General features: G+C 38.4%; 1 protein-coding gene across 3 annotated transcripts in view; it reads left to right on the top strand.

The window, feature by feature from the left end:
* Positions 1–12,128, top strand: part of EGFL6 (EGF like domain multiple 6) — an 80,744-nt gene that overhangs the window by 23,361 nt on the left and 45,255 nt on the right. For all 3 annotated transcript variants that reach the window (XR_007380477.1, XR_007380475.1, XM_048965106.1), the window contains exons 8-9: positions 3,413–3,742; positions 11,264–11,344. Coding sequence is in view for 1 of the 3 variants with exons in the window: in XM_048965106.1 (XP_048821063.1) it covers positions 3,413–3,742; positions 11,264–11,344 (411 nt within the window). In the remaining 2 variants the exon portion in view is untranslated. The remainder of the gene's footprint in view (positions 1–3,412; positions 3,743–11,263; positions 11,345–12,128) is intronic.

Below are 12,128 nucleotides of genomic sequence, written 5' to 3'. Positions count from 1 at the left end.
CTGTATTAAGTTATGTGTTAAAACTTTAAGAATGTCTTAGGTTTTTCTGAAAGAGATATCCTTCACTATGAGCTCTAGAACTTTATAGAGTGAATTCTGAAACTGTTGATTTAATCTGTAATCACATCCACAGACCCCTAAATGCTGTAAATGGTTGTCTGTATTGCTCATCCCCCCTCCCACTTTTATATACAGAAGCTACAGCTACGAAAGAACTTGAAAGGCAGTCTCAAGGCTTATCACTTACTAGGTTTTCAAATGTGTTGCTAGGTGCAAGGTGAAAGCAGTGCAGTGTCTGTGTGTGCAGAGTAAGCCATCTCCTGTTGCAGCCCTCCTGCACTCAGAGCCCTGTTCAACATCAGTTGCAGTCACAAGGTGTGTGTGAGGAAAACAGATTACTGCCCGATCCTCTCCTGTACCATCCCCAGAGCATTTCCCTTCACACAATACAGCACAGAGGCAGGAGGTTGGCATCTGTTCTCCATATTTTTTCCAGCTCAGCTTTCACTACTTAGTCATTAGACGTACCATCTATCTGTGGTCTTATAGTCCTCCGCAGCAATAGATGTTAGAAGATTTATTTCTAGCCCTCAGCCACCATTTGTCTTTGTTTTTCCACCTCTTACTGTAATTCCTTCTGATTCAAAGAAATGAAATACCTTTGGAAACTGAGATATTTTTCATACAGTCTGTATTTATAGACTGTATAGGAACAGGAGGTCTTGGTCTGTATGCTTCCCATCAGAAGGTGCATAAAGAGGAGCTGGGATGAAATGCATTACATTTCTTTTCAGTTTCTAAATTCTCTGTGCAGTCACAGAGATGCATAAATGTGCAAATGTCTGTGAGAAATACCTGTCTATTTATGTAAATATAGTGGCACAGAGGACCTTGAGATACTTGCTCAGCTAGTGTTATCTCAGCAACCTGCAAGTGCTGTGGTTTCTGCAGGACAGACGGAGTTTTATGTGTCCTATCCTTAGACTGTTCTGTTCTTACTGCAATTTATGGGTAGACATAAAAAGCCTTAAATCCACACCTCAGGCTGTTCTTTAGCTGAATACAGATTATGATACCCACAATATATCCTGAACTATGCTTGGTGTCTGGTCCCTCATTGTCCAGGATATAAAATATGAACATGCAGATTTTCTTATTTCCAGCAAACTGGAGTCTGCAAGCATGTGGGGATTATACGCTTTTGTCCCTATATTTTGTCACACCTGTCAGTTGATTTTCTACACTGCTTAGTTTTGCGTGTACAAGAAGATTGGTTTTCTGACATCACAGAGATTATGTTAAGCTGTAAGAATTTTTCATTTCACTGGGAAGACTTCAAAGTAGGAACTAAAAGCAGGTGTTCAGGTTGCCAAGCAGTTGGGCTGGCGTGAAAACTTCCATAGCATGTTTATCAACAGCCTGCAGCTTCTTGTTACTGATTGTCAAGAGGAAATTTGTTTGGAATGAGTTCTTCCTGATAATTTTCATTGCTGCATTCTGAGGTTAGACTCAGAAAACCACAGCAGTTAAATCGCATATAACCTTAAGAATATCATCCTCCAGAGTAAAGGCTCGCTTTGTGGAGTATCATTAACTTGCAAGTATCTGGCAAGCAAGGCTATGAGTTTTATTCAAAGGACAAGAAAAACAAAAATTTCAGTTTTTGTTTATTTCATGTTTTATTGTCAATTATTTGTTTTATGCCTCCAACTGCAATTTCAGAGAATCTCAGAAACTCTGAACAATCCAGTGAATTAACCAAGAGTCAAATTGTACTGGGATACTAAGTAGAAAATGTAGCTGCATTTCCTTTAAATAAAATCTGACCAATTAACTTTTATCAGGATTATATTATCCAGGAATTAATATAAATTCTGGGATTTTTCATCTTTTCCTACTAGGTTGCAGCTTTGTTTCATTAAGTGGTGTTTTCTCTTCTGTTTGTCTTTGCTTATGTGACAAGAAACATACGGAAAAAAAGTATTGGTGAATCATAGAATATCCCAAACTGGAAGAAACCCACAGTGATCATTGAGTTCAACTACTGGCTCCACACAGGACCACCCAAAAGGAGCCCTTTGCACTGCTTCTGGGTTTCATCACTGCTGGAAAATCAGTTCTGGCTCCCTGCATCGATGGAATTGTATCTTCAAATGGGATTCTGCAAAAATAGTCCCTCATTCAAGCATCCCAACATAGTTTGATGATCGTAGAGAGAATAATTGGATTTGAAAAGAAACAAAATGTTTTTCTCTTGAGACGCAGTGTATAGAGAAGAAAAGCATAATATGAAAATCATGGCTGCTAAGTAAATTAAAAAATACCCTCTTATCACTAAGTGTTTTGAAGTTTTCTGTCTGGGTGTAGAGGATATTTGACTTCATTATGCTGTATTATGGAACAAAAAGGGGGAAAACCCACACATTCCGATTTATGTCTTTTACAGATTTGAACAATCTTTGTTGACTTTTACTCCACTCTAAGTTTTACAGTTCTCACCTATGTGTTTCTGAACAGGATCAGAAGTTGCAAATACTACAGGGCTGGATATTCTTTTAGTATTTGTCAGTCAAGAGGAATCATAAAATAGTAAAAATGTTATGAAATTGTGTATGTACGTTCTAGCCCATCTTGCAGTTTCAAGATAATAATTTGGAATTCTTGGATGCCTCTCTGAAGTTTTAGTGCTTTATCCTTTAGAACTAAATGAAATATGATGTATCATTTTGATATATCTCCCCTCAAAATATGCTTTATTTCAGTGTTTTTCAGCCTGTAGTGAAAGGGCTGAGGACTTCACAGAAGATATCTAAAAAAAATTCTCACTGCTAGTAGGCTGACATTTGTTTTAGGGAATCATGTCTGTGGACAATTTTTAGTAGTCCACCAAACGAGGAGTTATTTTTTTCCTCCAAGCTCTTGTATATAAATATAGAATATAAGGAGCTGTGTAGCCTGTGTTACACAAGAGGCCAAGTGATGTTGTAAGAGAGGGAACTTTTGTGTTTTCACTGTAACTCATCGTAAATTCTTTACTATGAGAGCGGTGAGGTGCTAGTGCAGCTGCCCAGGGAAGCTGCTGTGCCCCATCCCTGGCGGTGCTCAAGGCCAGGTTGGATGGGGCTATGAGCAACCCAGCCTAATGGATCATGGGAGCTGGAACTAAATGGTCTTTAAAGCTCTTTATCAACCCACACCATTTGGTGCTTCTACGATTTTGAATCAGAGAGCTGTCTGTACAACAGAGTTAAATGCATACAAAGTACAGTGCAGAGGTGAACTTAAATGTCATGGTAGAGAATTTAGCTGTATGAGTGTCTGGGTATTATCAAGGACAATGTGGTGCCATTTATAAACGTGTTTGCTGAATGATTCATTAGGTGAATATTTACTACTTTCTTCTGGTTTCTAGCTATCCCTGAAAAATCAGTGAAGGAAATTCCAAGAATCCCTGGAACAGCTAAGGACACAATAAAGAAACTTCTTGCACATAAAAACAGCGTGGCAAAGCATAAAGCAATCAAGAATGTGATCCCAGAAGCAGCCATGACGCCAGCTTCTAAAACCCACTTGCAGTCACTGGACTATGAAGGCGGTTTTGATCGTGGTGGGAGTTACACTGTGGGAGAGAAAAGAACTGAAGTCACCATAGAAGAGGAACTTGATGAGACAGATGAGGAGGAGAAGGAAGATTATGAGAATCAGATTGACCATGAGCAAAGCCTTAGAGGAGATGTCTTCTGTAAGTTTCTCGATTTTTATGCTAGTTTTAATTTACGTATATATATGAACAAAATAGTCACCAGACATTATTGCTGCTCTATCCTAATTTACTTGTAGAAACTGAAAATCAAGCTAATAGACCTTCTGTGGGATTAGACTAGTGATTCTCCCTTTTAGAGGAAACTATCTGCAGTCAATGTTGACAGAAAAGAGTGTGTTATCCTGGGAGGCACTCTTCCAGCTGTTGGAATCATAGAATCACAAGGTTAGAAAGGACCTACACCAGCTTACATATAGCTTTTTCCCATTTTCTTCGCAGAAGCTCCAACAAAACAGGATATTTTGCTGTTTCATTATGGTTAAGACAAGAACTATCTTTGATTTGTGATAGACATATTCATCACTCAAATGGTGTGTATTATTCATGCGAAAAACATACACTTTGGTGCCTTTGTGTTTCAAATAATATAAAGCATACAATAGATGCCATTGTTTTTTTGTGTCATTCCACCAGAAAAATAATGTTGTGGATCACAGAGGGTTTTTCTCTCTTTTGTTTAGATGTGAGAGTTTATCTGAATGGGCTCTCCCACTCTTAAAACATTTGATGGTATTTGAGCATGCATCTCAAGTATCTCTCTTAATATCTGACACTAGTCATTTATCAGGAAGATTGACTAATTCTCTCAGTTGGATTTCATGTATTTCCTTTTAATTGCTATCTTGTATAATATTCTCTTTATGATAGAAGGAGAATACTTTATTACCACAAAGCCGGCCAAAATTTGGTGCAGGAATACAGGTGAAATGTGAATCCTTGGAGATACTCATAATTTGATAGATGGGCCTCAGATAATCTCCTGATCAGCAGGTCAGCCTATATAATTCTATGATTTTTTCTGTTCTTTCAACATAGCATTTCAATGTAGTACCAAAAATAGTGCTATCCAGTGTGATTAGACCTGCATCCTAATCGCCAGGCTGTACTCAACTCCATGTTTTGTGAAAGGTTTCTGGCTGATGATTCCATGACTCCAAATCTGATGATCCTATACCCGGGGCTCCACTCTTGCTCTGGCCAGCCACACCAGATACGCCCTACCTCTTTACCCAGCCTTCCACTCTTGATAAGCTTATGCAGCTTTCTGTCCAGCTTCTAAGGATCTCTTCATAAATAATTTCCCTGAAAAAGGTAGCAGGGGCAGAAGATGAAGTCAAGTTGGGGCTGACGTTTTCACTGGATGGCAAGCTACCCTTGAACCTGGCTCATCCATACTGGTACTGCCAAATACATGTGAGAGTCTCAGGCAAAAGAATTAGATGATTTACCTCCATTGTCTCACAAGAAGCAATAAAGCCCAGGTCTTAACTAAATTAACTAAATATGAATAAGTAACATTGTTATAAGTTACTGATACTTTTATTCAGAACTTGGTGCCATAAAGGACTGCAGGTTATTTCATTTCCTGAGGCAGTGCAGCCTGATGAAAATATCATAAAGTCAGCTCTCGGATCTCTTTCTGCCTTTCTGTGATAGATGGATTGGTGGGCGGAGGAAAGTAACTCAGATGTAACATGCTTGGAAAGTCCAGGAAATATTGCCAGATATTGAAAACCTGAGTATGGTTGGATATTTTTTTCTAAGTATTTTTGGAATACTCACTGCCACACTATGTGGAATGGATTCAGTTCCAAGTTGTCAATGTCACTAAAGGCACATCAGGAAAATCCTTTGTCCACAGCAAAATCGAAATCAAAATAATGTACAAGAGAATTCTGTCATGGTGTTTGGTGGGGTTCCTTCTTGAGGTTTTTTTCAGCCAAGCCAGGATATTTGAAACAGTTTTTTCTATGAAATAGTCGTTACGATTGACAGTGGTGGCTTTACTGTTATTGCTTGAAAATACTGACCATTGTCATTTATCTGATTTTGTTGCTCTATTCTTTTGTTCTAGTCATATTTGGCTGGAATTTGACATTAGAGATATAAGGGATTTGTTTGCTGAACATGCCGGTGAGATGTTATTCTGCCAGGGAGCTCTGGAAGGAGATCGATGTGCTTCTTTGTACGGGGACACTACTGTGTCCTAGAAGTAGTTTCATTAAGTATATGAACTTTGTTTTACTTATGACTTTCTGTTTTGATCCCAACCACGCGCATGACTTAACGTGTTGTTCCATTTACATTTTTCTTTCAAGTTGGGCTGTGCTTATTAACTGTTTCCTTCCCTTTTAAATTTCCTTGAGCCTCTTGATCCTCATTACTGTACTAACGTGTGGATTCATCCACTTAACTGGTCGAACATTTGGCTTTAAAACGACTTTCATTGTTAATGTTATTGAATGATCTCTGGAGTATGAGATTATCTCAAATTTACAGCTGGTAATTTTACACATCCTTTTTTCTTCCTCCTCTGCTGATGTCTATTCGGCAACAATTCCCTTACTACCACATTAAGTTCCTCTGTGTAATCCCCTGAAGTACTCATTCTGCATCTGCCTTTGTATTATTAATATCTATATTGTTTGTCTTCCAGGAAAAGGAGTCAATTAGGAAAAATTGATAGGTCACATTTTTCAGAGATCCTAATTATTATTTTTAAATGTATGCACTATTCTATCACAGGACCTTTACTGCATCTGAAACATATGGGCAGCTGCAGAAAACTGCTGAAGGGAAAAAGAATTAATATGTGAAGATCTAAATTATTAAAAGAGGCCACGTAAAATAGGTTGTTTATGAAAACTACTCATCACAGTTTGTTTTTTTTTTAATGCAGTAGTTAAAGATAGCAAAAATAAAGCCCTAACATTGAAGAAATGTCAAAATTATTGTTAGTTGTGAAAACTTACTTTTTCTTCTTCTTATACTTTGTGATACATTCTTTAATGGATTTTAATGAGTGTTTTCCATGAGGTCTTTGCCTTGTTCAGTGTGAAGGAAGTATCTGTTGCAGTGCAAGGGGTGTTTCAATATGCATAGCTGTGTGTTATTGATCAGAGCAGTTGCAGATGCGCAGAAAAAGAGGCAGGAACTGCAGGGAAGGGGGGAAAAAATTGTCATTTCAGCTTCTGAGTTGTGTTTGTTCCTTTCCTTATTTTCTGTGTGATATGGGATCCTAAGGTCTGATTTCCAGAAATGATAAACACCCTCAACTACAGCTATTGACTCAGTAGGAACTGCTTTTATACAGTGATATGAAGTGCAATAGGCATTGAAATGTCAAGACCCAGGTATCATTCTGGATATGCACACCACGATGTGTGAACAAAACAACTACTGGAGTCACTAAAAGTCACATGAAAATTAGTACATTAATATTTGTAAAGCCCAAACATGTAATCTAGCCAGCTGTGTTAACTACCAAGCTCCTTCTTTTGACAGCACCAACAATGGTAAGGTTTTGGCTTCAGCAGTGATATAAGTGGGCTGCTTTCCTTATGCATCCTTGACTCTTAATTCTGAACAAGAGAACTCTCCATTAATCAAGATGTTTGCTTTTAATATCATTCTTTTCTGATAATTAAACCATTGTGTGAGCAAATAATGCTCAGGCTGCAGCTCAGTCCAAAGCTATAGATAAAAGGCTCCAAAGATGTCGGGCATCTGGCAGATGTAATTCTTTCAGAGAAGGATGGGTAGCAGAAATGTAGCATGTTCCTTTCAGTCTGACAGTGATCTACTGTGTGTACAGGAAACCACTCTACATTTTACTATCTCTTATATACTGATAGATTTCTTTTACAGTGCTCACTCTAGTTTTGGGAGTGGAAATGGTTTTGGAGTTGTTTTTTAGAGTTTTTGTTTGTTTGTTCACAGTTTTCATTGAGCTCTGCCCATCAGAGAGCAGTGTCAGATTGACAGCAAAAACGTTTTTTCTGAGAGTTCCTACATGCTGCAGTTTTAGACACTTTGGGATTGTATGTGTGAGAATTACTGACAGTGAGTTGCTTCTCCCAGATCTAATGCTATTTCTGTATGTAGAATAATTAGACTACTTAGGCAAAAACAAGCATAGGCATTTTCCAGGGATTGGAAAATCTGAACAGTCATAACAAGAAACAAAAATACACCACAGTCCCCACAGTTAACTCCTTAACATGTGTGGGTGCCTGTATTCTGCTATTTATCTGTTCCTCCAATACTGTTGTCTCAGGAAGAGCTCATTCTGTTGCTGCTGGTGATTTATAAGAAATACAGACCCACTAACAGGAATGCAAAAAGAAATTAAAGCTTTAAGGATAGCATGATTACTGCAGACAACTAGAAAATAACTTTCAAGCTATAAACCAAACAGTATTTTTTCAAACAAAATGCTATTTCCAGGAGTTTAAAATGCAGTTTATGTAATTTTAAATGCAGTAGCTGGCAAAGCAGAAAGGTGAAATCAAGTGCACATAAAGGAAAATCTATCAGGGTTTTTAGTAAGGTCCTTTACCACACGATTCACTTACCAATGGTGTTCTTCTTCTGAGGCATGCCCGTAAAATGGTACTCCACAGATCTATTCTACTCATTGGGTTTGTGGGTTTTTTGTTTTTTTTTTTAACTTTGAGTCTTTTAGTATTGTATCTTTTTCAGATGTGCTCCTGCAGACTTCCTGTTGCGTTTGTGATCTCTTTATCCCTTATTTAACTTGTAGACTGACTTGAGAATCTATATAAATGATACTTTGCAGGTGGACCTGTGCTCACTCCAACCAATCTGAGTGCAAGCCAGCTCCAAACAAGAAGCCGTGTAGTCCAAGTTGGTGAACTGGTGAATTGGTTGTGTTTGGTTACGTAGGTACCTTGGAAGACTAGGGTATTAGTTCTCTTTGTCACTAATTTCTGCCTATAAGGTAAGCACATCTTACCTCATAAGACTACACTGATGGCACCAGCCCTTAAGAATGTGTAGTACCCTGAAGCAAAGAATTTTATATATAACTGCAGATAATATAACAGCTAGTGCTGCAGATACGTAGGTTTGTAGATGCCAATACTGCAGAAATAAGGGGTGAACTCTGATGTACCAGAAGTGGGCCTTATGTGAGCTTTTGTTGGAGACTGTATTCTCAGGGATCAAGATATTAAGACTTTTGAGGAAGGCCTGTATTTCTGCAAGCACCACTGGATAGCAAAAGAGATGAAAAGAACAAGTCTAACTCCTGCCTAATACTTAGGAAGGGACAGACTCTGGATTCTGGTTATGTCCAGTGATGGAGTGATGGCTCTGTCAAACGTAGGCACCTTCCAAGAAATAAGGGCTCTTGGAAGCCCTTCTGTAAGCTGAAGCATAGTTTCTCATGATTCACTAGTGATATCTTCCAGTAAGTGGAGAACCTGGCTGTAATGTCTGACACTGAAAGCAAAAAATAGATTTGGATACAAAATTTGACCTTTTTATGTATATGATCGTTATTCACTGAAAGCATTTGCAGCATAGTTACACCTGCATGTGTATCCCTCAAGTATAATTCAGTAACTCTGTAAATAAATCTTCCTGGCAGCTGCTATCTTCTATTAAATTTCTCCACACTTTCCAGAACTTTTCACATTTTAATAGCTTTCTTCATTTTGGCAAGGGTTTTCGTAGCCTGAGCTTCTTTCACAAAATACGAGGCCAAGTTTATGGCATGATATTAAATGTAACAACTAAACCCTATGTGCCTGTTCCTAGAAGTATACATGTAGACATAGATTAATTTGGAGAAAGATATATTAGTCTTTGCCTTAAGTAAGAATATTATCTAGGTGATGTAAGCAGTGTTCTGGGTGAGGAGGAATAAACTGCAAGGGCAACAAGAGGGAACAAGCTCCTGGCAGTTCATCAGAAAGCTTGTAAGATCGCAGGAGTCTCCTTTCTTGGCTCAGCTGGCCCCTTTGGAGCAGCCTCCAGGGTCTCTTCATTGCTGCGTGTTTTGTCTGGTGTACATAAAGAACAATTTTTTGACAGTTTTGAAGGAGAAGAAAAGTTAAGAAATGGCATATTCTTTATGGTGCGAGGAGACTGGTTTGCAGTGGGTTGTAAACATGTTCTTAATATTGATCATGTACTTACAAATTCATGCATGTTGGAGTATTTTGATGAGAATCTGTAGGTAAGTGGAACTCGTGGAACAAACTGGATTCTGAACTCTGAGAAAAAAAACAAGAAGCATACATATGAAGTTCATGACTTTTAAAATACTTGGCATCTGCAACTTCCTAAGGCATGACTAATACGGCACTGAGTAGGGAAATGTAATTTTGATTTCCATAGCTCCCATCACCTGGCGCTGCTGAGGAAACCTGAGCTTTTCTTGGTGCTGCTGTCCATGTGGTGTGTCTGAAAAGTGAACTTCCTTATGCTGGGCTTTTATAAGCGCTTTTTGTAAGCAGTAATCCAAAGGATCCTCCCTCTCTCCTCTAAAATGGGGCATTTTAGCTCTTCCTTTTTCATAGGTATATATGTATATATTGAAGGTATCTGCATATGCATTTGCAAAGGATAGAGCCCTCTGCCAGTGAAAGCATGTCTGGCCATCACCTTGCTTGTGATTAGTTAATTACACAGACACCACACAAAGAATTTGAGACCATTGGTTTTTCTAGTGTGCACTTCACTAGTTGTCACTTAGAGTAATACAAAAGAAGCTTAACCACAGAACTTCAAAAGTACTTAGTCTGCCGGCTGACAGTCCATGGAAAAAAAGAGTTTGTCAGACCTAAGACATTTTGCCTTTCTCTCTCATGCTGTTGCTAAAAAATAGCACTTTTTGCATAAGCCAATACTTCTTTAGGCCAATACTGTAGAGAATGCACCTGACATTTATTGCTGATTCACTGACTCTTCCGGTTTGGCACAGGACAAGTCAACTATTTTTTACAAAAGAGCTTTCTGCAGAGTTTCTGCCAAGCCTGATGATTGAATTGTCAGGCTGTGCTTGCCAGCTGTGGCAAGGAGGGTGAGGAAGAGCAGAGCGATTGCCGTGCCTTTCCTTCCCAACAGGAAGATGAGCTGATGAAGTCAGCGTGTGCCTACATGAGCTGATGAGGCCTGCATATGCCTTAGAAAAAAGTACAGCTTCAGAAAAATAATCTCCTGGAGCTCTCATTACAGCAGTTTATGGGCCTCTGATTCCCCAGATTTATGGCTTTTACAAAACCTCACACATTATCCATGTTTTGAGTTTCCTGTTTGCTGCCAAGTGTTCACATCATTGCCTTCATCATCTCTTGCAGTTGAAGTACTTCAACTGGTAGCTGAAATTTTGTAAGCAAGAGAACAGATCGTCGTGGTGAAGAAAGAGCACATGCAAAGTTCTTTGATTTTGTGAACCTTGCAGCTGAATTGCCTACATCTTAGAAGGCACGGTGCTGAGGGAATTCACAATTTGAATGAAGTTTTACTATTCAGAATTAGTCTCTAGCCAGGGTTAGGAAAGTAAATTTGATGGAAATTTGAAAAACACATACATTGAATTACTTAAATGAATGATTGTAATTGGTATAGAGAAATAAAGTTCTGCTTTCTGTTCTTGTTATGATTTGGCCCTTGACAAGTTGTTTTCACCAGTTCCCCAGGGTAAAGAAGCAGCTGCCTTTGGCCCTCTCCTGGCACAAAGAAAAGTTGCGATGACAAGACAAGAGCATGAAGGTAGATTCTTTTTATTCTGTAATATTTATTTTATCTCATATTGTGTGTTTTATTGAGAACCTGTATCAGCCTTAGCTGAAGCAGTTAGAGGTCTTTAACACACAACAGAAGTTTAGTGAGATGGCATATGGCCAAATCATTTCGCCAGTTCGAATGTGAGAACCTTCGTTTTGTGTTTTGTGTTCTTTTTTGTGTTCTTTTCAAAACATATGTTAGCTAACATATGTTAGCTCTTTCCCCACATGGAAATGTAATTTGCAAGTGAATTTCACATATTTTTTTCAGGAAAAAATGAGCTCATATTAGTCATCTTTAAAATTAAACCATTTTAGAGAAATGTTGTATAGCATGCAACCATATCCCAGTGCCCTTCAGCCATTTTTATTGGGTCTTGTCCTAATTTCAGTTTCCCTTGAAAATAACTGAATAAATATTTATCCTTTAACAACCTGTCTATAAATTCATGATAGCTCCCAGTTCATCAGTAAATTCTGTGGATATCAAAGTAAGATGATTCTTTCTTTTCTAACATTAAAATTGTTGCAAAATCAGTTGTCAGCATACAAGGCTCAAAACTGATCAATTTATGCATACAAGTTAAACTTTGGCCATGACCTAGGAAACCACTTCATACATTTCCACACAGAAAACTACACTGCCTTCTGGTAACTATGACAAACCGCAGCGTATCTCAGGTCAAAGCAGAGTGTGTGAGCAGATCAGGGGGCACTTTCACCCTCTCTGCTGGTGGGAAACAAGTTTCTCTGTGATGCAACTTGATTTT

Source organism: Lagopus muta, chromosome 1 (assembly GCF_023343835.1).
Source record: "Lagopus muta isolate bLagMut1 chromosome 1, bLagMut1 primary, whole genome shotgun sequence".
Classification (NCBI taxonomy): domain Eukaryota; kingdom Metazoa; phylum Chordata; class Aves; order Galliformes; family Phasianidae; genus Lagopus; species Lagopus muta.
Note: the sequence above shows the minus strand (reverse complement) of the source record. Positions and strands in the feature narration are given on the sequence as shown.